The 26248-nt window shown below is 41.2% G+C and overlaps 2 protein-coding genes across 10 annotated transcripts in view; one reads left to right on the top strand and one right to left on the bottom strand.

The window, feature by feature from the left end:
• Window positions 1-4429, bottom strand: part of GATAD1 (GATA zinc finger domain containing 1) — a 58695-nt gene extending 54266 nt beyond the window's left edge. For all 6 annotated transcript variants that reach the window (XR_012074499.1, XR_012074498.1, XR_012074501.1 and 3 more), the window contains exons 1-4: window positions 3990-4429; window positions 3042-3167; window positions 1389-1448; window positions 294-477 (exon numbers count right to left, since the gene is read on the bottom strand). Coding sequence is in view for 1 of the 6 variants with exons in the window: in XM_031679655.2 (XP_031535515.1) it covers window positions 294-477; window positions 1389-1448; window positions 3042-3167; window positions 3990-4241 (622 nt within the window). In the remaining 5 variants the exon portion in view is untranslated. The remainder of the gene's footprint in view (window positions 1-293; window positions 478-1388; window positions 1449-3041; window positions 3168-3989) is intronic.
• TMBIM7P (transmembrane BAX inhibitor motif containing 7) lies at window positions 1-24690 on the top strand. 4 transcript variants are annotated; one of them, XM_072965026.1, is made up of 11 exons: window positions 1-156; window positions 7424-7557; window positions 10856-11127; window positions 13520-13598; window positions 14313-14366; window positions 15025-15115; window positions 17767-17804; window positions 17887-17974; window positions 19380-19469; window positions 21149-21196; window positions 24158-24690. In XM_072965026.1, coding segments are annotated over exons 2-11 (915 nt in total). In that variant the 5' UTR covers window positions 1-156; window positions 7424-7555; the 3' UTR covers window positions 24311-24690. The 4 variants fall into 4 exon arrangements, with proteins under 4 accessions (XP_072821127.1, XP_072821126.1, XP_072821125.1 ...); XM_072965025.1 differs by lacking the exon at window positions 1-156 and adding an exon at window positions 7192-7282; XM_072965024.1 differs by lacking the exon at window positions 1-156 and adding an exon at window positions 7214-7298.
• The last annotated feature ends 1558 nt before the right edge of the window (window positions 24691-26248 follow it).

Raw genomic sequence — 26248 nt, forward strand, 5'->3', positions numbered from 1 at the left:
AGAAGAGGAAGAGATGCTGGGAGTGTACACTCACAGAGGAGGACACAACTATGTGAGGACACAACCAAAGGTGGCTGTCCACAAACCAGGATGAGAGCTCTCACCAGAAACTGACCCTGACAGCATCTTGATCTTAGACTTCCAGCCTCCAGAACTGTGAGAAAATTAATTTCTGTTGTATAACCCATTCAGTTTGTGGTATCTTGCTATGGCAGCCTGAGTAGAGGAATATATTCTTTCACATAATAACAGAGAATTAACTGGGTTCCAGAACCCATACCTATCAAACTTACCTATAATGTAGGATGCAGGATCAAATTGGTCCCTGGGGCTAGATAGAGTGGGGATGAGCCACGTCAGTGCTGCACTCTTCTCACAATACTGGTCCTGGATAAAGCCCCTGATCTGAGCATAGTAGGGCTTTCCATCTTGTTCGTCAATCACAGAAACAACATCTCCAATTTGGTAATAGACTCCCTGGGGGAAGTAGAAAATAATCCCATACTTAAAATAAAAGTAGAACAGCACCACAGCTATGAAACGGAAACTTTCTTAATAGGAAAGCATCAATTTTCAAAGTGGTCAATAAAAGGTCTTCGAGATGGTCCAACACATCCAGATTTATATGGATGATGCCAATTCTAAAGTTCTTTCACTTCTGAAGAAAAAAAGTTTTTATACACACACACAATGACTTGCAACTGGAGGAAACATTTGTTTATAAAAACACATTGATTTTGTATCACAACAGTACTATCCCTACTTTTTTGGCCTGAGCCACTGAGCTATAGAAAGGTCAAGTGACTTCCTTAAAGCCACTTAAAGCAGAGGCTCCTACACCAGTTCAGTGGTCTGTCTCTGTACAATCTTGAAAAGCAGTGCTTTTATCAAAACACCTGTGCCTGTCTCTCCCTCACCATGGACTTCCAGGAGGGCCAATCCCCACGACTGTCCTTCGTCCTCTCACTTCTGTTTAAAGGCATTTTAGGATCTCTGTGCCTACTCTACCCTCTATATCAGTCCATGTCTTCTACTGGTCCAGTTCCCACCTCTGCCTTCTTACCCTTCAGTGCCATCACTGACTAGGATGGCTTGCTGTCCTGACTCCACACCACACATTTGCATTTTAAAAATAATTCCTACAACCTAGATTAAAAATACTTAAGATTCTCATATTGTATTTCAATAGGCAACTTCCCCTCCGACCTCAGCTCTGGATGAGATGTTTTATAATAGCCACCTGTGGGGAAAAATAGCTTATAAGAGAAAAAAAAATGCAACCACATCTAGTACAGAGTAGCAGAGAGAGACCTTTAGACTAACCCAACATTTTAGCAGCACATTTTACAATAGACCCAAATCTTCTTTCAGTAACTATGGATGCTCACCTTATAGAAGATTGATTCTGCAGTGATTATGGTAGAAACTGACTCAGGAGCTTTGATGGGCTATGAAAAAAAAAAAAGTAAAAATATTAGCACATTCATTGTGTGTGTGTGTGTGTGTGTGTGTGTTGTGTGTGTGTAGCGTGTAAAGGCATTTTTCCAGCCATACATGAGAGTTCCATAATTTCAGAAATACTAAAGGTGCTGTTTGGTGACAAGAACTGCAGTTAAAAAAAAAAGACTTTCTGAATGTTGCGGCAAAGCAAGGTCTATATATCTCTGCTGCCATTTCTGCTATTTTTAGCTTAAAAATTGCTGAGAACCAAAGGAAAAGCTTCTGAATATGTGGCTGAGATCTAACTCAAGCCATCTCAGAGCTTTATTACACAGTAACATTCCAGTTATAAAAATATGCTGGCTCTAATCGCCTGAGCATGACAGAGTTGGAAGTAATAAAAAACATGTCTCCTCAAAGACATTTTCCATCTCAACTTAACTATGGGACTAAGTATAACATTTAATATTATGAGCACTAATTTTCTAGCAAGGCTGAACCAAGGCCAAAAGAAACTCTGTTGGGAGTTCTTAGTTTTGCCACCACCCAACTATCACTGAAATCCCTTCTTAAGCTGTAATGCACACATTTATACCACAGGAACTAGGCCTTCCCAAATATTCCTTGGTATCATTTTTGAAAAAAGATGTTGCTAGAGAAATTGATATTAAAACACTGCAGAAGCACAGTCCACCATCTTAAGAGGAAAATGTGTTTATATACAACTTCAATCAAATATTTACACGTTTTGTCTAGTAAATAAACACCTCATTTTAGAAAAGTAAACTTAAAAAATCTTAAATTAGGAGCAACTGTTCTCAACAAGAAAAGAATCCACAGTCTGCACAAGAATATATACCACAGGCTCTCTTTAAGTGTTTTAAATGAATATGCCCAGCTTTAGAAATGCCTTTACTGGTGAGTGAAGCATTCCTGTTTTGAAGGTAAAGAGTACCAATCCCAGGTTTAAAAAAAAATAGCCTGTAATGCACTGCCCATTGTGTTTGACCATTGTCCCCTGTATTTATAAAAATAATTAGAATTTAATTCAATGAAAATGTGCTTTCAACTACCCCTACACAAGTCTTTCAACTATCCATGTTCTTATAGTAGAAGACACAAAGGAGATTTAGTAAAATTTCTGATTCATATTCATCAAGTTGATCATTGTAAGTAAGTAAACATTTCCTGGGACCATAATAACAAACAAATACGGAAATGAACAAGTTTCAGTATTATTATTTACTTAGATCTTTAAAAATTCCCTAATATTCTTGGCCACACCAAAAACTTCTCATCCTTTGCATAGAGAACCCAATACAATATTTTTTTTAGAATCATATTTTGTATTTCCCAGAAGAAGAAATAAAAGCTAAAAAAAAAAAAAAAAAAAAGAAGAAGAGAGAGAAAGGGTATTATTAACTTAAACAGTAAGCCTCCTACAATAGAGCTCACTCCCTTTTACAAAGTCTGGATCACTCCCTAGAAGAGCTCCCAAGAGCAGAGTCCAAGTTCAATGGTGAGAGATGAAGGCAGTCCCAGGACACATTACATGCACACAATGCCATTACAATACAAGACACTGTCCACAAACATCTTACATTTTTTAATTTAAAAATATGTCTTCTCCCTTTGCCTTTAGTGGAAACTTTCTTTTCAGCAGCTGGAGCAGATTTGTACTTAGTGTTTCTGAGCCGAGCAGACCTCCTGTGAATTTCCTGCTTACTCTGTAACAAACAATTAAAGAACAAAAAGGAGAAAGAAAGAAAAAGTGTAGAAAGGTTGCTTTTCATCTTAACAAGGATACAACCATCTTAACAACCATCTTAACAAGGATCCCAGAGTATGCACTTTAAATGAACATTTACAGTGAAGTAAGGGAGCGCCTTTTCTTTTTATGCTAGGTAATCAAATGAACTGGGCTAATTAAAGGGAGGCCCTAGGAGAGCATCTCCCCAACCTCCAAAAAGGTGTGACCTACTTTCAATAGGGCAAGGGGCAGGAAAGGGAGTATGTGTAGGCCAAGGAAAGAACTATTCATCAACTATTCATGTTGTGTTTATAACAGAAAAATCCTTAAAAACTCAACACTCCAAGGCCAGAGAACGGGCTAGGTACGCCATCTCCTGCAGTGGAATACTTATGCTATCACTGAATAATAATGAAATAATCTTAATAACATGGCATAATGGCAAAATAAATTTTATTAACAGGGAAAGAGGTCCAGCAGCATGACCGTGTTCACGTTTCTATGTGTATACTGAGATGTCTGCTGCTATCCAAAATATTACAATGGGATTTCTGACGGTTTTTTTTTTTTAACTTTCTTGCTTCTTTAGACTTCCAATTTCTCACAAGAAAAGGTGCTTAGAATGCGTCAAACCAATTATGACCTTCTCAATGGGGATGGGAGGGGACGGCCCGGCCCAGTAGGGGACACATCCAACCCTAGGATGCCCCGGCCCGTCCCCTTCCCTCCCGCCCGCCCGACCTCCGCCCGCCTCAAGTCCGGTCGGCCTCCGCCTGCGGGAGGGGCGGGAGGAGCTCACCTGCTTGCCGCTCCCGCCCCCGTTGCTCTGCGGAGGCGCGGCTGAGGTGCTGGCGAAGGTCGCCGCGCCGAAGCCGCCACTGCCGCTGCTGCCCCCCGTCCCGCCGGCCGCCCCCGAGCCGGCGCCTCCGCCGCCCGCGCCGCCCCGGCCCGTGCAGTGGTGGCAGAGGATCTCCCCCTGCGGGCCCTTCTTCCACATGGAGGACGACGTGGTCTTGCAGACGCTGCAGGTGGGCTTCAAGCCCAGTGGCATCGTGGCCGGCTCGGGCGGCCCCCGCGGGCGCAGCGACACGGGAATGGCGACCGCCGGCCCCGGCCGCCAGCTGGCCGGCCTGCCACCCGCAGAGACAGGAAGAGCGGCGCGGCGCGGCGCGGCGCCGAGCTGTCCACGCAGGGACCAGGCCGCGGCCGCTGCCCCCTGGAGGCCGGAAGCCGGTTCCGCCCGCTAGGCTCGCCGCACCAGCCCCGGGCCGCCCCAGGCGCCGCGAGGCGGGGCGCGGCCTGGCCTGGGAGGAGAGCCGAGCCGCCGCCTGAGGCGGCTTCCGGCGATGGGCGGGGCCCGAGTCGCGCTGGCCGGCCCGCCTGACCGGAAGTGCCCCTCCCTGAGTTCCTGGGAGCGCGCGGCGGTTCAGCTTGCAGTCCGCTAGGGTGGCAGCTCGCAAACCTTTTGACCACCACTGAAGTTTGAACTTCAGAGAAGCAAGGAATGATTTTTTAATATGAGCGTATCTCTCGCAATATTCGTTGTTTATCTGGATTCAAATTCAACTGGGCGCCTTGTATTTTCATTTGCTACATCTGGCACTCTTACTTAGGACCCCATTACACTCTCTAAAATTATAATTTAGACCCCCCAGATACTTTTGCTTATATGAGTTATATCCACCGACATTTATGTATTAGGAGTTGACACATATTTTAAAACCTAAGATGCCACGCGTACTGGCAACCAGAACTGGCTGCAGCTCAGTCCCTTGCCTGCATATCGAGGGATTGCTCAACTCAGGGCTGCATGAAGACTTGATCAATTTCCTGGCTTGGCACATATTTATAAGTCAATAAGTGAGGCTTCTCCTCCAAGCAGTAAAGCTATAGTATCACAAAATGCCTGTGCAGATATACTAGAGTGTTAATAGAATAGAGCAGTATGCTGTGAGGATAAATAGGACTACCAGGCAGGGATGGTGACTTGGAGCGGCTAGGGCTGGGAGTCAAGTTGAGAGGTGAGAGAAATGGCTAGGAGAAAAGAAATCAAGATGTCGCTGGCCCAATCCCCTGCTACCTCATGGATACAGGAGCCACAATTGGCCAGGCTGGGGCTCCCTAAGGTGCCAGGGGAAGGATCTCAGATCGACATAAAGAGAGAGAGATACCTAGCTTGGACCCAGGAGAAGTGTTCAGTTGGAGAACATAGAGATAGTTTGGTACCTATGGGGATGTCCGAGAAAATTCTGCTGGTGTGTGTATGTGTGTATATGTGTGTGTGTGTGAGAGAGAGAGAGAGAGAGAGAGAGAGAGAACGAGCTGTGAACACAGAAATAAATACCTCCCAAGGTTTTAACATTCACAAAGAAAGCTGAGTTCCCCAGGGGATTATCACTGTTAGCATGCAGTCTAATTTGCATGATTTAGGTGCTGCATGGTTCATTAAAACTCTTTTTTAAAAAAGAAGATGCATAAAACATATTACAGGGCTTGTTTCAAAGTTGAGATTCACCACATTTTGGGACTTGGTGCGCATGGGCAGCGTAGGGCTCCTTGCTGACGCGCACCCTTGTCCTGTATATCTCAGGGGCACTTGGCTACTGAGTCTTCTTTTGTCTGCCTGTCAAATGAGGGTAATGAGAGAGAGAGAGAGAGCATACCTCACTGGGTGATTTGAGGATTCAATGAGCTAGTATATGAGAGGTTTTAAACAACTTTTACATCTGGGAAGTGCCTGATTCAGTGTCAACTCTGAGGCTGGTAAGACAGGAGGAGGCATTTTTTTTGACCAGGCTGGTCAAGTCATTAGCCAGTCATTCACCCCCTCTCCCCCGACATGTAAACTTGGAAAAAGTGTAATTAACTCAAGATGCCTGTTAACATTGACCAACCAAAGAGAGAGATTGTGGACTGGACAGAGAGAGAGAGGAGTGAGACCTATGGAACTGCAGGAAAGGAGAAAGAGCCAGGGCAGATGTTCTTGCTGAACGTTTCATCTTTCATCCAGGATGGGCATCATGACAGCACCAACTCCTGCTGCAGTCATACCTTTTGTGTGATAACCCCACAGAATTACTTTCTGTTTTGCATGTGTACCCCATGTTTCCCACCCCATGCCTTGGCTCAGGGTGTTCTCTTTGCCTGGAAGATGCTTCTCAGACATCACACCCAACCCTACCCACCTTCTCAGAATCAGCTCAGGCATCATTTCCTCCAGGAAGCCTCACACCAGAGGTCACATGTTCTTTCTCCACCCAGCCAGCCAAACACTGTTCCTTGTTTTGACTCTTCCCTCCTTCTCCCTTAGGGTAAACCTTGTACCTGTGTCTCCTCCACTGGACTAGGAACATGTTGAGGAAAGTTTGCTTTTTCCTCCTTGGGTTTCTTCTACCTCCCCGTGCCTTGCACTCAGTAGGCACGCACTAACTAGCAGTCTAACGAGTGGGTTAATACATCAATCATCCTTTCTCAGATGAATGAACAGTGTGCATTCAGGACAAGTGTCTGCTCCCGTTCCCTTCCTCGCTGCCCACCACCTCGCCATCTGACTTCCCTCACCAAGCAGCCTCAATCAGGTCTCCCCGGCTCCTCACTGGCCTGCATCTCCCTGTACCATGGCAGGGGCACTGACATCGTCATCATGCACCAGAAAAACCAACACCTGCTTGATCATAAACAAGTCGTACTTATCTGAAATAACTGTGCAGGATCCCTGGTGGAGTCTCACAAGCGTCTTCCTTCTGTTTGGGAGAAGATGATGATGACATGGTGAGGAGGGCACCACTTCCTCTGGAAGGCTTTTGCTAAGGCTTCAGGACTCCCTGACATACAATTGGTTTGGAGATGCAGGCACAGGCTTCCTGAGACTCAGCAAAAAGTGCCTCGGCTGTGACCGAATATTATGAGGCTCAGCAGATGGTCTTGACTCAGAACCCCCCTCCTAGGCAGTGGGGTCCCTGGCCCGTCCCGTCTTCCAACTGCCACTCCCCTAACTGTCGCTCAGAACTTCGCTACTTAAGACCCTAGTCTGTGCCTGCCTAGCCTTCAGAGACTGCTGGCACTGGAGCCAAGAAAGCTTCTGAGGAACAGGTGAAAGGCTTATTTTGTGAGTCAGGCATCTACCAACTATAGTTTCATAAGGAAAACTCAGTTGTCTTTGATTTTTGTTTGTTTGGTTTGGGTTTTGAGTGCTTTAAAAATGTTGCTGCCTCTCCCTCTTCTGATTTGCAGGACGTCTAGGGAAGAAATCAACTTGGTTGTTGGAGCATCTTTTCATCCTTCTCAGCTGACTGTGAAGTTAGCTTTCCTTAGAAGAGTTCCAGACTTTACCAAAAAAGAGAAATATTTCCTTTTCCCTTCAAAATGTAAGTATCTATTATAAAAATTCAGAGTGTATTCCTAAACTCTGCTACGTTAGCGATAACCCATTCCTCTGAGGTTGAATAATTAGCCTGTTTTAAATTTTTTGCAGTTACAACAATGAATGACGTAATGAACTTCTTTATACATGTATGGTTGCCTATTTGTGTGGATATTTTTATCACATAAATTCCTAAAATTGTAATTGTTGGGTCTCAAGTAATGCACATTGTGAATTTTGATAGATGCTGCCAAATTACTTACCCAAAAACCTTTACACACTTGCCAACTCCCCTGAAGTTATCTCAGGGCAGATTTAGCCGCTGGGCACAGAAGGCATGTTGCCTAGGGCCCACAATAGTTTTAGGGGTCATGAAAAAATTTTAATTTCTCTCTTTTAAAAAAAATTATTTTATTTATTTTGTGGGTTTTTTTGGGGGGGGTATTTAGGTTTATTTATTGACTTTAATGGAGGTACTGGGGATTGAACCCAGGACCTCCTGTGTGCTAAGCACACGTTCTACCTCTGAGCTATACCTCCCAATTTCTTTTAAAATCAGGGGGACAAAATGAATATAATAATAATGAATACATAATATACAGTGAATCTAGCCTGGATTATATTTTTTATACCAATGAAACCATAAAACATACTTTTTCATATTGTTTTTATGGAGGTGGGACCCATGAAAGCAAATGTGTGCAGGGTCCCTACAAGTCATAATGTGGCCCTGGCTTATCTGTATCTCCACAACATTGAATCTCTGGGAATTCTCTTCTTAGTTTCTCCTTTTAGTTTTTGCCAGTCTTTTATGCAAAAGAAAAAAAAAGACATTTCACAATTGTTTTTCTTTGTACTTCTTTGGTTATTTGTGAGGTATCGTCCTGAGCTTACTGACCATTTAAATTTCCTTTATCAATTGCCTGTTTATGTTCTTTTCTCATCCTTCTATTGAGTTGCCCATCTTTTCCTTTGTTGAAAAGGTCTTTTTACAGTATAGCAAATATTGCAAATTTTATTTTCAGATTTTTGCATTTAAGATTTATTGGCATCTTTTTCTGATGATATTTAAAGTGTTCCATACCCCAAATTTGTCCAGCATTTCTTTTATGGTATCATTCTTACAAAGGCTTAACACAAATGTTCATTGATATTTCCTTCTATAGCTATTAATATTTATGATAATATCTTTAATTAATCTGCAATCCATTTTTTTTGTAAAAGAGGTGAAATAGCTATTAAACTTTGTTTTCCAAGCAGAGCAAATTGTTCCAATACTATGGGACAATAATTTGAAATGCCACCTTTATCAAATATTAAATTCTTATATATATGAGTCTAATTCTTGAATCTCTTCCACTCCATTGATCTTTTGCCCTGCCAGCAGCACATTTTTAATTGTATAGCTTATTATATTTTGATTTCTGATGAAGTAAATCACTACCCCTGCTCCTCCCCATAATATTTCCCTTTCAATTTTTTTTCTTGATTATTCTCACGCATTTACTCTTTCCAATGGGCTTTTGAGTTACATTTTCAAGTACTGGGAAACAAATTTTCAATAAGTTTGGTAAAATTTAGAGATTAATTTGAGGAGAACGGAGCCTGCCTCTCCAGGGGCGTAGCATTTTGTTCAGACTTTGTTCAGATGCCCTCCCCGGTTGGTCTGTTTTACCAAGCCCTTGCCGGCTCAGCAGTCCCCTCCAACTCCTCCATGGCTCTCTTTGTGGGACAGGAAGCCAGCAGCAGGGGCTTGCCTGAGTCTTCATGTCCCCAAGGAGTTAATGGGGGCCTTTTCCTTTGCCATTTTCAGTCTATTTGGGACTGGTTTTCTAAGAAATGTGCTCTGCTGCAAAGCACTGTGGTCAAGCCCACCATGATCTCTTACCTGGATTTTTAGTCTCCTTGCTCCCACCTTTGCTGACTCCGGCCCATTCTCCACACTGTGCCTCCTGTAATCTTTCTAGTCCAATCTCTGTGGCCCCCTGTTGGAAAACCGTCAGTGATTCCCCATTGCATTAATGACTCATTGCTGCTGTAACAAATTACTATTAACTGAACACCTTAAGACAACACAAATTTATTATCCTACACTTCTGGAAGTCAGAAGTCCAAAATCAGTTTCACTGGGCTAAAATCAAGGTGTCAGCAGGGCTGCCTTCCTTTCTGGAGGCTCTAGGGAAAAATACATTTCCTTGTTTTTTGCAGCTTCTAGAAGCCTCCTGCATTTCTTGGCTCACCACCCCTCCCTGTACCTTGAAAGACAGCCGCTGTATCACTCTGACCTATGCTTCTCTTGTCATCTCTCCTTCTCTGATTCTAATCCTCCTGCCTCTTATAAGTATGGTCCTAAGGACCCTTGTGATTTGATTGGGCCCACCCAGATAGTCCAGGATCATAGTCCCACCTCAAAGTTCTTACCTTAATCACATCTGCAACATTCCTTTTGCCATACGAGGTACCATGTTCACAGGTTCAGGGATTAGGATGTGGGCATGTTGGAGGGACCACTATTCTGCCTGCCACAGCCATGGCCGTCAGGATGAACTTGGCTTGCCAGCCTCTCAGTGGTCTGCCCCCGTTACTCCCCTGTCTCATCTCACTCTGCTCTCCCCTTCGAACTCCCTACTCCAGCCACATGAATTTCCTATAGTTTCTGGAACCTGCCCCCTCTCTGCTTCCTTCAGCCCTGGTCCAGGCTCTTTCCTCTGCCTGAGAAAACCTTTCCCTGCCTCTTCCCCTGACTGACTCCTTCTCATTTTCCAGCCTTGGCTTAAACCTCACTTTCTCTGGAAGCTTTTGACAACCCCTTTCCTCCCTGTATCTTCTTTCAGGCTTTGTTAGGATGTCTCACAACATCCTCCATTGTTCCTGGCCCTGCTTATGGTGTCTTTTACTTTTGCTTTTATTTCTATTGCCTTGGGAGACTGACGTAGGAAAACATTTATATTCCTGTTTATATTATTGCTTGTTTGATTACCTTCCCTCCCAAAATGTAAGTTCTTTGAGGGCAAAGGTGCCTAGGGCAGCTCCACAAAAGAGGGAGCTTATTAAATCCTGGCTGAGTCAGTCTATTAACATACTGATTTAATAACAGAATGCAAGAGATTTTACTCTATAGACCTCACATTAAAAGTGTTTGTTCATTATTCATTCAACAAATATTTACTGAGCACTGACTTGGCTCAATACTGAGCCAAAGGAGTTAAAATTAAGGGAAAAAAATAATCTAATGTTATGAGGATGCTAAGGTTGTAGTGGTACGATCACAAGGACCTGAATAACAATTCTCCCGCCTCCAGGAAACTGGACTTGGAGGTCAGTGAACCAATAGACTTCAGTGCTGGAGATCATCAACATCTGGTTCAGAAAGCAGCAGACAGTCACACCCAGAGCAAATCTGGTCAGTCCTATACAGCTTCACCTTCACCTGGGTCACGAGAAGCCGGTGGGAATCCACACTCAAAGGCCAAAGAGCGAGAGGATACCTATGTGGTACAAATATCGGAAGAGACCACCCCAGAACACAGCGATCCTTTACCCAGCCCTTTCTCAGAAGCAGCTGTCCGCAGAGGTGAGAAGAAAGAAATAATCTTTTTGGAAGAGAAAAGCAAATATTCTCTTAAAATATTTCCACAGAGGGGACTGTAGGATTTAATTTTGCTTTAGTTTCCCCCCTCCCCATGCTTCACCATGAAACTTGACGTAGGGCTGCAATAACAGATGGGCCCTGATTTGTCCAGGGCATTCATAAATTCATAATGCACCTAATACGGTGAGTAACTTGTGGTTTTCTTAGGAAATAGGAATTAGTCATTGAATGCAGAATGTTCTTACTTACACACAGAGTGTTAAACACAGAGTGTTAAAGTGCTTAAGTTTTAAAGAATATTAATTCAGAGCTCCACATATCAATTCTGTATAGGAAATACATTTAGCAGTGAATAACAGAAGCCTAAAAAACCGTGGCTTAAATAAATGAGAATTTTTTTTTCTTTCATGAAATATGAAGTTGGAAGGTAGGCAATACTAGGCAAATACTGTTTGTCCCCAGTGACCATTCTGCCACCCTTCGGCCTTCTTAGGACCTGGACAACTTGAAGGTGGACTATGAGCTTTGAATCTCATTGCTGCCTTCCTGTGGCCGTCACGCTCCCTCTAGTGGCTGGAAAGATGCTGTCAGGAGCTCTTAGCTGGCGGCTGACGCTGCAGTGGCCATGAGGACTCCCTGACATGGCTGGCAGTTCCTGTTGGTTGTTGACTTTCCTCTTGTGTCTTGAGCTTCTCATCACATGGAGCTGGGTCCCAGGAAGAAGCGTTATCAGGTGGACAAGCCCCAGTGTGTAAGCAGTTTATCAAGCCTCTGCTTGCCTCACACATACTAATGTCTCTCACTGGCCAACACAGTTTGCACAGCCAAGACCTGCACCAAGGTGGGAGGGCACTACATGTGCTTTGCCTATTTTAAATTCTTATTTGTCTTCTTGTTATTGGATTGTAAGGGTTCTTTATGTATTAGGTCCCTTTTCAGACACATGATATGCAAATATTTTCTCCCAGTTCGTGGGCTTTCTTTCACTTTCCTAATGGTGTCATTAGAAGCACAAAGCTTTTACTTTTGACAGAATCCAACTTTTTTTTCTTTGCTTGCATTTTAGGTGTCATATATGAAAAAAATCATTGCCTAATCCATGCTCACCAAGATTGATACCTAAGCTTTCTTCTAAGAATTGTATTTCTTATGTTTATGTCCATGGTCTCTTTTTAACTAATTAATTAATTTTTTATGTATGTATGATATGAGGAAGGGGTCCAAATTCATCCTTTTGTAGGTGGATGTCCAGTTGTCCCAGCACAATTTGTTGAAAAGACTCTTCTTTCTCCATTCAATTGTTCTAGTACACTTGTTAAAAATCAATTGACCACAAATGTAAGGGGTTATTTTTGGACTCTTAATTCCATTTCTTTGATCTATATGCCTAGTCTTATAAGGCTGGGCCACATTTAATATTTATTTAATTTTTAGTCCCTGATACATAGTAGATGTGAATTTAATGTTAACTAAGTGGGTATTTTAGTGTAGGCAACATACCTTTTGATATATATGTTCTGGCATTTTGATGAAGATAGTCCCATACCTTTGTTGTCACACTTCCAATGCACAAAAACCGCCCAGCAAAAGGACACAGTTGACAATGCTGTAAATCAACTTTAAGCAACTTCCTTCCTTCCTCCTGTCTTCCTTTCTTTCTTTCCTCCCTTTTAAAATTGGGATAGGGCCACAAAGAAGTAAATTGTCATCACCAGCGCCATATTGAGAGGGCTCTGGACACACCTGGGTAGTCAGGTGGAAGTAGGCAAACAGAGATGCCAACACAGTCTGCACTTGGCTTTGGCATGCCGTTCACTTGAAACTCCTTGGTTGTGCTTACAAGGCCTCAGGTTATCTAGTTTCTGCATAAGTAGGAGGGAAAGGAGTGGCTAAAGGCAGGTAGGCTGGAGAGAAAAGCAGTGAAGAAGCTCTGCATGCTCCCTGCAGCCCAAGTCCCTCTGCACCAGTCCCTGGGGCAATGCTGGGCTCCATCTACAAAGCGGGGTAGCTGGATTCCTAACGATGGGCCTGCCACATTCTGAGACTTTCAGATCACTTTTGGTCCTAAGGAGAATTGGGGGTGCATAGGACAGAAGTAAACCCCTGAGTTTATCTTTGAAATTTTGAAACTTTCACGGAGAAACCTTCAGATGTCCAATAAAACACCTCTAACAATCTGGACTGAGAATTTTCAAGAGTTCTGCAGAGCTGTATTATTGTCACCCCACTGGCTGGCTCTAAACTAGCACTCCCTTCTCCCTCCTCAAAAAAGGCAGAGGAAACGTTTCTTTCATTAAGCATCAAAAAGAGGTAATTCCATTTATATTTTTTCTTTGAATGTTGCTTCATAAAAATAATATTTCTGTCTCCTCAGCTTTCATTGTAAAAGTGTTCCTCCTCCTGTCAGTGCAGTTGCTGGTGACTGGGGCAATCATCAGCATGTTTATTTTCTGGTGAGTCTTCATTACTGATGTAAGTTAAATATTAAATTGTCCACGTTAGTTCTCACTTATTTAATTTTGATCATTAAAATATTATCTATTTTTCCTTAATCATTCATAGGACATAACATTTCTATAGCTTTGTTTTTCTCAGGCAACTCTTAGACCAAGGTATTGGTAACATTTCTAGAGTTTAACTTCCTAAGCCAAGAACTTTTTTCCTTACTCTTATTTTGAGCACTATTTTCTTTTTTTGTTTTTCCCAAGCTGTTTCCACAGATAAAACTGGATAATGGGGAAAAGGTGAGATTATGGAGGGCTTGGAGGCTGGAACACTGTTAAATGCAGAAATTATTTCAAGGACTAGGGTCTATCACGGCTTAAACCCATTCTTTGAAACTCTGTATCTACAAACAAATACGTGAGAATGTCATTACTTTTGCTTTGTATACATTTCAATCTCTATTTTTTTTAATAAAAACTTTTACTAGGACATTTGCATTTATCCTAATTTGACCTGCAACTTATGACTGTACTTTTTAAAGTACTATTTTAAGCACCAAGATACTATTATATATTTCCCTGTTTCATTTTCCATCTGTCTTTATCAGCTGTTTAGGGTTTCCCCCCTTTCTTCTCATGAGATTAACTTCTCCTTAGATATTATGCTAATTAGCAAAATAAACTACTTATTGTGTAAATTTTTATTAATTATTTTTTAACCAGTCAGGCTTTAAGAAATTGGGTGATCAAGAATGCCTGGTTCACTTATGCACTTTTGTAAGTATTATTGGATTAAGTTTAAAGTGTTGTTGTTTTTTTTTTACTAGCTATGGATTGATATTCTTTATTAAAATTAGGTGAAAGTATAACATTATTGAAATGACAAAATTATAGAGCTGGAAAACAAGCAAATGAGTTGCCAGGAGTTAGGGTTTTGTGTGTGTGTGTGTGTGTTACCATAAAGGGGTGGCATGACATTTTAATGATGAGACAGTTACACATTTTGATTATGGAGCCAGTTACACGGCCCTACACACAGATCCGTGTTGGCGCAGTGCTCTGATGCAGCATTACACATTCACCAGCTGCACCAGTGTCACATTCCTCGTAAATATGTAAAATGAGGGGAGTGCTGAGTAAAGGGTACAGGACCTCTGTTCCTTTGCAATTTCCTGTGAATCTACAATTATTTCAAAATAAAAAAGTTGAAAAAAGAACTCACAAGCTATCTGTGGATGACAATGAGGAAAGTTAGTTTTAAAAGCCAAAAAAAAGAGGTAAAGGTAATAATCTACATTTTTGTGTACTTTATAATAATCATTATAAGATAATACATCTATCTATCTATCTATCTATCTATCTACCTACCTACCTACCTATATCATATGATCTAATCACTGGAAGCAAATAACATATGGCTTTAAATTATCCCCAGGCCAGTATTTTTTGTTGTATTTTTTGTACTTGCTTGCTGTGGGAAACTCCGCCGTCAGGTGCCTGCGAATTACATTCTCCTGGGATTATTTGTAAGTAAACCTTGTTAGCAGCTGTTGTCACCTCTGAAATATATTTTCATCAGATTGCTAAATTCATTTCTTTTATTGTGTAAAATCTTCCTGTGGAATAATACAGATAGAAATTATTTGTGAGACATTCTCTTGGTTGAATTCTGAATTCATAAACTTACTTATGAGATGGAATCCACAATCCACACCCTTTTAGTAAGCTAGAGAATTCAGGGACCCTGGGCTCCTCCTCTGTGCCAGCAGTCTTGCCTCTGAGGGGACACACACACAGACACACACACGGGGGTTTCCACTTCTGAGTCTTGGCTGCATTTCAGGAGCAGTTAACCTCACTGCCACTGCATCTCTTGTCAGACACAATAAACACATTTTGTTACGGAGAACAGGTTCCACATTTAGTTCACAAATTTGTGTGCAAGAAATTAATTTTTAAAAATTTTTGTGAAATGTATTTTATTTCTATTTCAAGTCTCCTGACGCTATTTTAATTGAGGTTTCTGTTTATTAATGTTTACACCAGTCCTGCCAAACCTCTCACCTCCTGGAGGCAGTGGACTTTCTGAAACTCACTGATAATAAGCATTTGCTCCTCTTGGGAAAATCCAGGACGGCCATAGTGTGACTCAGTGCATTGGCGGATGATTCTTTCTGGGGGAGTTTGTGTTTGCTCCCACGAATTGCTGACCATCCTTCCCTGTGAAGATTTACTTAACAATTGATTTATTCCTCACCTGATTCCATATCAAAGTTGAGGTAACTGATAAAAAATAACCACAATATAAGGATATAGGATAAATTAGTGGGGAAATCTGGTAGAAGGAAAAATAAGCATAGGAAAATAAAGCCAGAGGCGAGATTAGCGCACAAAATGCACAGTCCTGTGCACTTGAGTGTGATGAACCTAGATTTGGATCTGCGCCTCCTGGTGGTCAGAGCAAGCAAGGACACATGGCCAAGGATGACAGTCTAAGCATCCCTACCAGGCAGGGGCCAGTGTGATTTGTATGTTGGGAAGAATAGCTTTCTTCTGACGCTGGAGAAGACTGGTTCTCTGATGCCCACATTTGGGCATTTCTTCAGCTGCCAGAGCATTAAGGGACCTTTCTTAGCTGGTGTGGATACCCTGCTTATTGCCCAGGTAAACAAGGGGAGTCTCCCAGTTCCTACACTTAAAGTATGGACCACAGTCAGGAGGGGTGGGTGCTAAAAACCAGACAGAGAAAGAAAGATACTTGGAGTCCTGGGGCAGAGACAATGGGATGGGAAGAGGTATTTTTCTAGAGATCTTTGTATTTTTTCAGAAATTTTTGTATTTTTTGTTTTAAAATTTCAGAGGTTTTAATGTTTAAATAAGAAGAGATCAAAGTTATTGTTATTATCAAAGAAAGCTCTCATCTCTGAGGTTTTGTTGTTTATCTCTAAGCAGATAACAGCTTAAGGGAAAAATTATAAAAGGCAAGATTGGAAGCAAGCATGTTATTAAAATATCATGTGTACGTGGAATAAGTGCACTTTTTTTTTTCTTAATGGAAATAAAGACAGCTTACTTTGGCGTGTTGAACAAAGCAGAGAATCAGGCAATTACCTATCGGGTTTGGGAAATCCAGAGAGGGAATCTGAGACTCCCAGGACTCCAGTTCTTTTCCAGTCTCCATCCTGGACATGGCTGGCCAGCTGCAGAAGTTCAAAGCTGCTCTGCAGTTGCACTGTAGATAGGCTGTGTCCTCAGTTTTACTTCTGGAGACTAGAAGTTTCCTTCCTGGCTCTTGCCATGGACCAGAGGGTTAGTGAGTCTCTGCATTTGCCTCTGACAGAGCATCCTGAGGAATGTCCTTAGGCCCTGCAGCTGCTGCTGATTGTAGTTCTCACTGGCCTTTTGGCTGCCCTGGAGACTGACTGTGGGCCTGGACACATCCTCATTGCCTTTTTAGTAATCCTTTGGCTTGACTGCCTTCTGGTGCTCAGCCCTTGCCTCTCTCCCATACTGCTCCATGCCTGGCTCCATTTAGACCATGGGAACCCTCCAGCCCCAGTGCAGTCCCCATACAGCCCCAGTGCAGCCCTCCTCTGAGCCCTGGATTGACAACTACCTGTGCAGCTCTATGCTCTGTAGGTAAGTGCCCTCCAGCCCCATCCCTTGGTACTAAGATCTCAAATCCTCATCCCACGTCTGAGATTTGAAGTATTTTATTCTCACCTAAGCACTATGGGAAAGGTGAGTACTGAAACTCTTGGTGATGCATTAGTAGGGATAGCATATTCTGCTCTGATATAATGTTAAGATTCTGTGTGGATGGCTTTATTTGATTAATGACAATATGGTCTACAGATAAACATTTTACCTTGGTTTCCACATTTCTAGTGAATACATATTTAACTCACTAAATATGTTGAAAGTTACTATTGTGTTCTAAGAAATTTTTAGTCATAAAAGAATTTTTTCTTGTCAGTCTTAGGGAGAATGTTAAGGAAATGTTTAGTTCCACTCTTTGCTTCCCATATTCAATAGCCTGTAGCTTGTGTGTGCTAGGATTATGCATATTCCTGCTAGCTCCCCAGACCCTAGGAAAACGCACACATCTCACATCACCTCCTCTGGATCCTGGCCCTTGAGAATCAGCCTTCTAATTTATCGTGAATTTTGTTTTTAGACAATTCTTCAAGGTCTGATGCTAGGAACCGTGTCAGTGTAAGTCTTTGATACACATTTTTGTGTGTGTGTGCTTTTCCTTGAATATTATGTGAGCAATAACCACTGTCTCTGGCTTTAGTTTCTATAATGCTGAGGAAGTGTTATGGGCGACGGGAACAACTGCTCTGGTGACATTATCGCTCACTTTATTTGCTCTTCAGACAAAAGTACGTATTACTGAAGCAGATTCCTGTCCTAAGGGAGTGTGTGAATATGTTCCTTTGCCCCTCCTGACCCATTCTGCTCCCTCCTCCCTCCTGCTCTCTGCTTTGGTTGGGGGAACCTCACCTCTGCGCAGTCCTCACCATCTGGCTTCTGGCTTTCCTAGTAACCACGTTAAAAAAAAAAAGGAAACAGGTGAAATTAATTTTAATAATGTACTTTATTTAACCCAATATATGTGAAGTGTTATTTCAACATGTAATCAGTATAACAAAAATATTAATGAGGTATTTTACATTCTTTTTTCCGAACTCAAATCCAGTGTGTATTTTATACTTGTAGCACATTTTGGTGCAGACTAGCTGCATTTCCAGTGCTCAGTAGCCATGTGTACTGAAAGCACAGTTCTAGTCAAACTCTCTTAGCAAGCATGAGAGTCACCTGGAGAGCTTGTAAAATGCAGATTGCTGAGCTCCACTCCTGGAGTTGCTGCTTCAGAACGTCTGGGGTGGGGCCCAACAATGTACGTTTTTCAGGCGCTGCTAATGCTTCTGGCCTGAGAAACAAACTTGGTGACCTGGTACTTTGGTTTCTTCTCTTTAAGGGTAGGGAGCAAGGGGGGAAATAGACCAATCAGGAAAACACCCTTGCAAGAAAATATCCTGAATTTGAGGATCTTCTTTTGCTTCCTAATCTGATTTTTTTTCAGGCCAAAAGATGAATATTTCCCTTTCTCTAGAAAATTCTAATCTCCCCGAGGCTGATTTGGTTACTGATTTACAGAAGCAAAACCAAAAAGCATATTAACAAATTTTAAGATTAAAAAAGAATTAACAGTAATTTTTGAAAGCTTAATGTATATATATATATTTGAAGTATTTTATTCTCACATATATATATATGTGTGTGTGTGTGTTTTATTAAAATATATACATACAAATGTGAAAAAGGTACCCAGTTAACATCGTGGTCTATTTAATTCCATTAATGTATTCTATGCAAATGTTTTAAGAATATGAATAATTATGATCATACTATACATACAAATTTACATCCTACTTATTCAATGTACCTTTCTTATTAGGGAAAATCTCATACAAATACAAACAATAGAATACTTTAATGAACTCCCATGTGCCCATTACCTAGTTTCAAAAATTATGAGTTTGTAGCTCCTGTTATTTCATCCATATCCTACTTTTTTCTCCCTCCTGAGGCAATGCAACACTTTATGTAGCATTTTTCAGTGCTTGGGACTAACGGATTTCCATGGTTCTCTAAACTAGGCAGAGTGAATTATTAGCAAATAGGCCAGTTCCTGTCTATGGGGTACATGATGCACCTGTAAACGTCTTGAAGTTCCTTACGGATGATAATCGGGTTGTTTTCTGTTGTTCAATGTCTCCTCAGTGGGATTTCACCTTGCTAAATGGAATGCTGTTTGCTTTACTCTTCGTGCTTGTAATCTACGGAATTCTTTTAATCTTCATACGATCATATGTAAGTGGGGTCTCCTTTGCAAATCTCAGAGAACTGTTAGAAACATAGGCTGTCGTGCCAATTGTGTTAGTCTGGATCCTCTCTCCACCCCACATGGCACCGTTCAGGGACGGAGTCTGGAGCAAATGTGGAGAGGCAGGAGCATAGGGTCTGGCCCCGTGGTCTGGCTGTGAGTGGCCCTTGAGTGGAGACCCTGTTGGAGGGTGGGTCCATTGAGGACTGGCCTGGGGCTTGTGACCATTTGACTAGAGCCTCAGGGCCAACTTGGTCCTACTGCTGAATCAAAGAGTTACTGTGGCAACAAGTGGACTTGCCATGGTCTTCAGACATAAAACCAACACCTCTGCCTGGATTGGTTTAGTTTCATGAACAACTACGTAAGGCTTACATAACTGAGGAGGTAACATCTATATTTTAGAGATAAACTCAATGACATCACAAAGACATGTCTTAAAAGGCCACAGCTTCCCGCTTGTTATTACTGACAGTAGCAGGTGGTGCTGTATCTATTGGGTGGGTTCCGTGGGTCTTTGCCATACCACTTAGGAGCAGTTAAGAAACTATGTTTCCTACTAGATATATGAATCCTAGCTCCCAGTCTAAACTCCCTTTCACAAATAATCAACAATATATAATCTTTAAATGGAAGACTGACAGAACCTTGTCCTAAGTAGGCATGCTATGAGACTCTGGCAATTTGGAATTCTTCAGACTCCAATTGTCAGCTGTCTTCTCACTCCTGGCTCAGTCCGGGAATACTGCATCCCACACTGTGTCACTGCCCTCTGAGTTCCCTCCCCCCAAATCCTCCCCTGGCTAGCAGAGTTCTCCCCACCCCTCTATGACCAGCTCGCATCCTGAAGAGTGAAGGCCATTCATTATTCTTCTCAGATATTATACACCACTTCCTTATCCTCTTCCTGTATACAGCCAAACACTCTGGCATTTAGACCAATTTGTTGCATATTATGATCAGTGCTCTTTGGGTTGCAAGAAACACATACGACTCAGACTAGCTCAAGGCAAAGACCCAGAGACTCTCATGGAACTCCTGGGTGGGAAGAAGAGCCAGAATTCACAGGCATGGAAATGCCACCTCCCTTTCTTGAACTCAGTGGATTGGCCATCTCTGCTTGTGAAGGAATAGCTCCAGCACTAGCTAAGGGTGCAACTGCTGCCTGGATCCCTCTGTCCTGGGAACTGACTTCTGACTGGCCTCATGCATCTGTTTGATCCTGGTTATATGTAAGAGGCTCCTCATCCATTGAGAGATTTGCTTCTGTTGGAGTGGTGTCTTCCACCAGTCATCAGTCAGCTCTAGCAAGGGTGTGTGAGGGTCACGGTGTTCCCAGAGCTGAAGGGAGGGCAGATTCTCGAGAAGAGCCACGTGGATGGGGCAAAAAGGGAAACGTACCTAGTACCTTCCACTTGCCCTTCCATGCATGAGATGTTTAGCACTTACTTGATGAACCTTGTTTGACGTATGTAAGGCTAGTTTTCACTTGCTTGCTGAATGGAATTGAGTGGATGCTGTTGACTGACTATGTTCAAGAAAGGATTAATTACCCCAATAGCTTTGATTTTCTTCATATTAAGTCCTTGTCTGACAGCAATGACCTAAGTGACCCCTTGCATTGTTCCAAATATTGATCTTAATGTGCAATTGTTTCTTTTCGCAGTGGTTGCATCTATTGTATGCTGGACTTGGAACTGTGGTCTTCTCACTGGTAAGTCCATTTCTCCCTCTCTTTGCCAGAGTATGGAATGTGTACTGATGGGGCCTTAAGCCCTTCTGCTAGGCCGGGAATCAAGTGGAGTCAGTAATTCACTGGAAAGCCCTCCAGGCAACTTGCTCCTTCGTCTCTTTTTTCTTCCTCCTCCTCTTCCTTCTTTTTATTTTTTATAATGACAATTCTTTTTAAAGCAGTTTTTGGTTCACAGTAAAACTGAAAGGAAGGTACAGATACTCCATATACTCCAGCCTCGTACATGCATGGCTTCCCTCATTATCAATATCCCCCACCAAAGTGGTGTATTTATTACAATTGATTAACCTACACTGGACACATCATAATAACCAGAAGTCCAAAATTTACATTCGTGTTCGCTCTTGGTGTTATACATTCTATGGGTTTGGACAAATGTAGAATGATATATATATCCAGCGTTGTAATATCATACAGAGTATTTTCACTGCTCTAAAAATCCTCTGTACTCTGTTGTTCCCACCCCTGCCAACCACTGATCTTTTTACGGTTTCCAAGTTTTGCCTTTTCCAGAATGTCATAGAGTTGAAATCATACAGTTTGTAGGCTTTTCAGATTAGCTTCTTTTACTTAGTATGTACACTTAAGATTCCTCCATGTCTTTTCAACGCTTGATAGCTAATTTTTAGCACTGAATAATATTCCATCGTCTGGATGTACCACAGTTAATTTATTCATTCACCTGCTGAGGGGCATCTTGTTTGCTCTCACGTTTTTGCAATAATGAATAAAGCTGCTATACACATCCATGTGCAGGTTTTTGTGTGGACATGAGATTCAGCTAGATACTAAGGAGCATGATCACCGGATCATATGGTAAGAGTATGTTTAGTTTTGTAAGAAACTGCCAGATTGTATTCCAAAATGCTTGTAACATTCTGCACTCCCACTAGCAATGTATGAGAATTTCCGTTGCTCCACGTCCTCACCAGCATTTGGTGGTGTCAATGTTCCAGATCTTGGCTATTCTAATAGGTGTGTAGTGGTATTTTATTGTTATTTTAATTTGCATTTCCCTGATGACATATGATGTACAGCATCTTTTCATATGCTTACTTGCCATCTGTATATCTTCTTTGGTGAGGTGTCTGTTAAGTTCTTTGGCCCATTTTGTAATCAAGTTGTTAGTTTTCTTATTGTTGAGTTTTAAGAGTTCCTTGTATATATAGGATAACAGTCCTTCATCAGATGTGTCTTTTGCAAATATGTCCTCCCAGTCTGTGGTTTGTATTCTCATTCTCTTCACATGGTCTTTCACAGAGCAGAACATTTTAATAAAGTCCAGCTTATCCAGTCTTTCTCTCATGGATTGTATTTTTGGTGTCCTATCTGAAAGATCATCACCATACCCAAGGTCATCTAAGTTTTCTCCTGTGCTATTTTCTAGGAGTTTTATGTTTTACATTTAAGTCTATGATTCATTATGAGTCACTTTTGTAAATGGTGTAAGGTCTGTGTCTAGAGTCACTTTTTTGGCACGCAGATGTCTAGCTGCTTGAGTATCATTTGTTGAAGAGGCTATCTGTGCTCTACTGTAATGCCTTTGCTCTTTTGTCAAAGACCAGTTGGCTATATTTATGTGGGTCTCTTTCTAGGTTCTCTAATCTGTTCTGCTGCTCTACTTGTTTAGTCCTTTCAGCAATAGCAAACTATCTTGATTACTGTAGCTTTATAGTAAGTCTTGTGGTTGGGTAGCATCAGTCCTTCAACTTTGTTCTTCTCCTTTAGTATTGTATTGGCTATTCGGGGTCTTTTGCCTCTCCACATAAACTGTCAATATCCACAAAAGAACTTGCTAGCATTCTGATTGGGCTTATATTGAATCTGTAGATTAAGTTGGGAAGAACTGACATTTTGGCAATACTGAGACTTCGTATCCATAAACATGGAATGTCTCTCCATTTATTTAGTTCTTCCTTGATCTCATTCATCAGAGCTTTCTAGTTTTCTTCATATAGTTCTTGTACGTATATTAGATTTATATGTAAGTATTTAATATTTTCGATGCTAATATAAATGATATAGTGTTTTTAATTTCCAATTTCATTTATTCATTATTGCACAGAGGAAAGCAATCGAGTGTTGTATAGTAATCTTGTATCCTACAACCTTGCTATAATTGCTTATTAGTTCCAGAATTTTTTGTTGTTGATTCTTTCAAATTTTCTAGATGATCATGTCATTTGCACACAAAGGGGTTTATTTCTTCCTTCCCAATTTGTATACTGTTCATTTCCTTTCCTTGCCATATTGCATTAGCAAGAATCTTCAGTATGATGTTGAAATGGAGGGGACATCCTTACCTTGTTCCTGTTCTTAATGGGAAAGCTTCAAGACTTGCTCCTCCTTAAAAGGTCATATTAAAAATCATCACCCTCAGGAGAGTTGGGTAGTCTTCCTAATCTATGAAAACATTATTTTTCTTGAAATATGCAATATTTAAGAAGAGAATGAAGAATTATTTATAAGCTTTGCAACTAATTTGTGGTAGAGGTATAGTTTCTATTCTTTCAAACCAGTTTCTAGTCTAATAAAATAGAAACTTCTTATAGGAAACTGGCAGAGGCCACTGCTATTGCATCTGGGGATTTATTTCACTCTATTTAGTCCCATCTCTTGCTGTCACATCTTTCAAATAATTTTAAGGAACACTGTATTATAAAAGTAATACATACAAATGTTTAAAAATTCAAACAACACACATTTTTATGAAATAGAAACCAGAATCTCCCTTTTATCCCTCTTCCCCAGAGGTAACCACTGTTAACAGTTTCTTGTGAGACCTTTCAAAATTTACACATATATAGCCACAAATTTACTCTCTGCAGTATACTTATTGATGCTTAAATAATTTTTCCAGATTATTTAGGACACTTATTTGATACAAATGTATAATTTTAGCTAATTCTTCTTTTCTTTAAGTATTTGGTGATGGATGTACAGCTGATGGTGGGAGGGCGCCACCATCATTCCAACCTGGACCCTGAAGAGTATGTGTTTGCTGCTCTGAACATCTACATGGACATAATCAACCTCTTCCTTTTTATTTTGCAACTGGTTGGACTGGGACGGTAGTCATATAGCCAAGGCTGGCTTGTGCTGAAAAGAGGGAAGGAGGGATGCCTATGAAGTGTTGCCAGGCTCAGACGTGCAGAGGTTACCAATCCATAAGCCCTTTTATTTAAAAAAATTTTTTTAAATACTTATTTTTTTTGGTCAAATGAAAGCAAGCATTCAGTAGATGGTAGCTGTAGCTGTTATATGTTTTTAGTTCCATTGTCACATTGAAAAACTTTCTGGCAGATACTTCTGATCTTTATAAATTCAAAAGATGAGCACAAAATTATATACTTAAAAACATTTGTAAGATGCACATTACTTTGTTGAGGTTTTCCAGGCACTATTTAAAGCTGTAAATATCTCTCTACATGAATAAAATTGATTACAGAAACCTACATTTACTCCATTCTCTTCACTTCATTTGGACATTCTGTGGGAATATTTTGGCATCTGACTTTAAAAAATAATTTTCTTTTTTAAAAGAGTAAGATAAATCAAAGAGTTCTGCTTTTCTCTTAGATTCCAGAGTCAGACCGGAGAAGTGAATTCTATCACGAGCAATCTCTTTGCTTCTATCTTGAGCAATCTCTTTGCTTCTATCTCAAACCATCTGTTTGCTCCCAGGGAAGACTTTGGAGTCTAAACCACTTCAATGTCTGGCATGAAGATACATGAAGGGGCTGTTTCCAGCATAAGTGAGTTGTGCGGGTGTGGGGGGGAGAATGGGGGAGTTAGATGGACTCTTCTGGTCTCCCTAGAATTATTTATCATAGATCTTTATTTCTAGATTTAACTGAACATACAGATCTCAAGTAAGATGTATGGACTTAAGTACAAGTACTATAGTCACATACACCTGACTTTCTGATTACCTGTTGTTTCAGATTAGCCATGTCACCATTAATTTAGTAGAGTTTCTTACTGTGTTTATGATCTCTTATTACTACCAACAAAGTCCTGAAGTCTGAAACATGAGCAAATAGAAAAGAAAGGAACTTTCAATAACCCAGCAAAAAATCTGGGAGGAGGACCTTCTAAATCTTCTGGGTCAGCATATCTTAAACATCACCATGTTATATGGACATCTGCTGAAGGCTTTGGTACGAAAGCCATGGTGAATTAAATCCATGCAAGAAAGCAGATTCAGCCGGGAAGCTTGAGGTTTTGTATATTCTTTTGGCATCAAGATAACCTTCCTGCATATAATAGGGACATGCTGGCCAACTTCTTTCTTCACTGAAGTTTCTGCTGTCCCTGTACCACATTAGGCACTTCTTTATCTCAGCAATGTCCCAGCCACACACAGCCCACTGTGAGTCTACTGTATGTGCCACCACATAGCAGTGGTGACTTGGTGACTCAATTAAAACAAATTTTAACGCTTCTATGACAATCTTTTGACTTTTACATTTAGTAAGGATTCTGAGCAAGACATACCTTTTAGAATCAGTCTATCAAACAAGTAGATTAATTTGTTCTCAATGTTAGAAATTCATCTTTTGAGAAGAGAGTCCACGATTTGAAAATCTGTCAGGAGTGGTCCCAAATCCAATGATGGGTACACATTTGTAAATCAAATCAAGATGTCCATAATGGGGCAATGGAAGCTTAAAGAAAAAGAGAGAATTCATAGAAAAATTTAGGTTATATTTTATGTAATGCCCACAAATGTTGGGCCTAAAATTTACTTTTAACTTTTCTCTTTTATATTATCCCAAATAGGTATTCCCTCATCCAGATTTAGGCATGGTTTGCTGAGCAAATGTATCTCTACACAAGTAGGCCCTGGTTAAACTACTCATGTTAAAGGCTGGTGCACAGTTAGCCATGGCCTTTCAAAAACCAGTGTGCCACTTTGCACTCACAGGCTCAAAGCAGGTCAGTGGCCAAAATGCTGTGGCATATGTTTGACATTACTGTAGTATTACTATACTACTACTGTCATATGTTGGC

Source organism: Vicugna pacos, chromosome 7, assembly GCF_048564905.1.
Source record: "Vicugna pacos chromosome 7, VicPac4, whole genome shotgun sequence".
Classification (NCBI taxonomy): domain Eukaryota; kingdom Metazoa; phylum Chordata; class Mammalia; order Artiodactyla; family Camelidae; genus Vicugna; species Vicugna pacos.

Excerpts from the sequence above, each read along its gene's own strand:
- TMBIM7P (XM_072965026.1), top strand. Across the intron at positions 14,367-15,024 it reads TGGTTCACTTATGCACTTTT|GCCAGTATTTTTTGTTGTAT; the intron begins GTAAGTATTATT and ends AATTATCCCCAG. Across the intron at positions 19,470-21,148 it reads TAATCTTCATACGATCATAT|TGGTTGCATCTATTGTATGC; the intron begins GTAAGTGGGGTC and ends TTCTTTTCGCAG.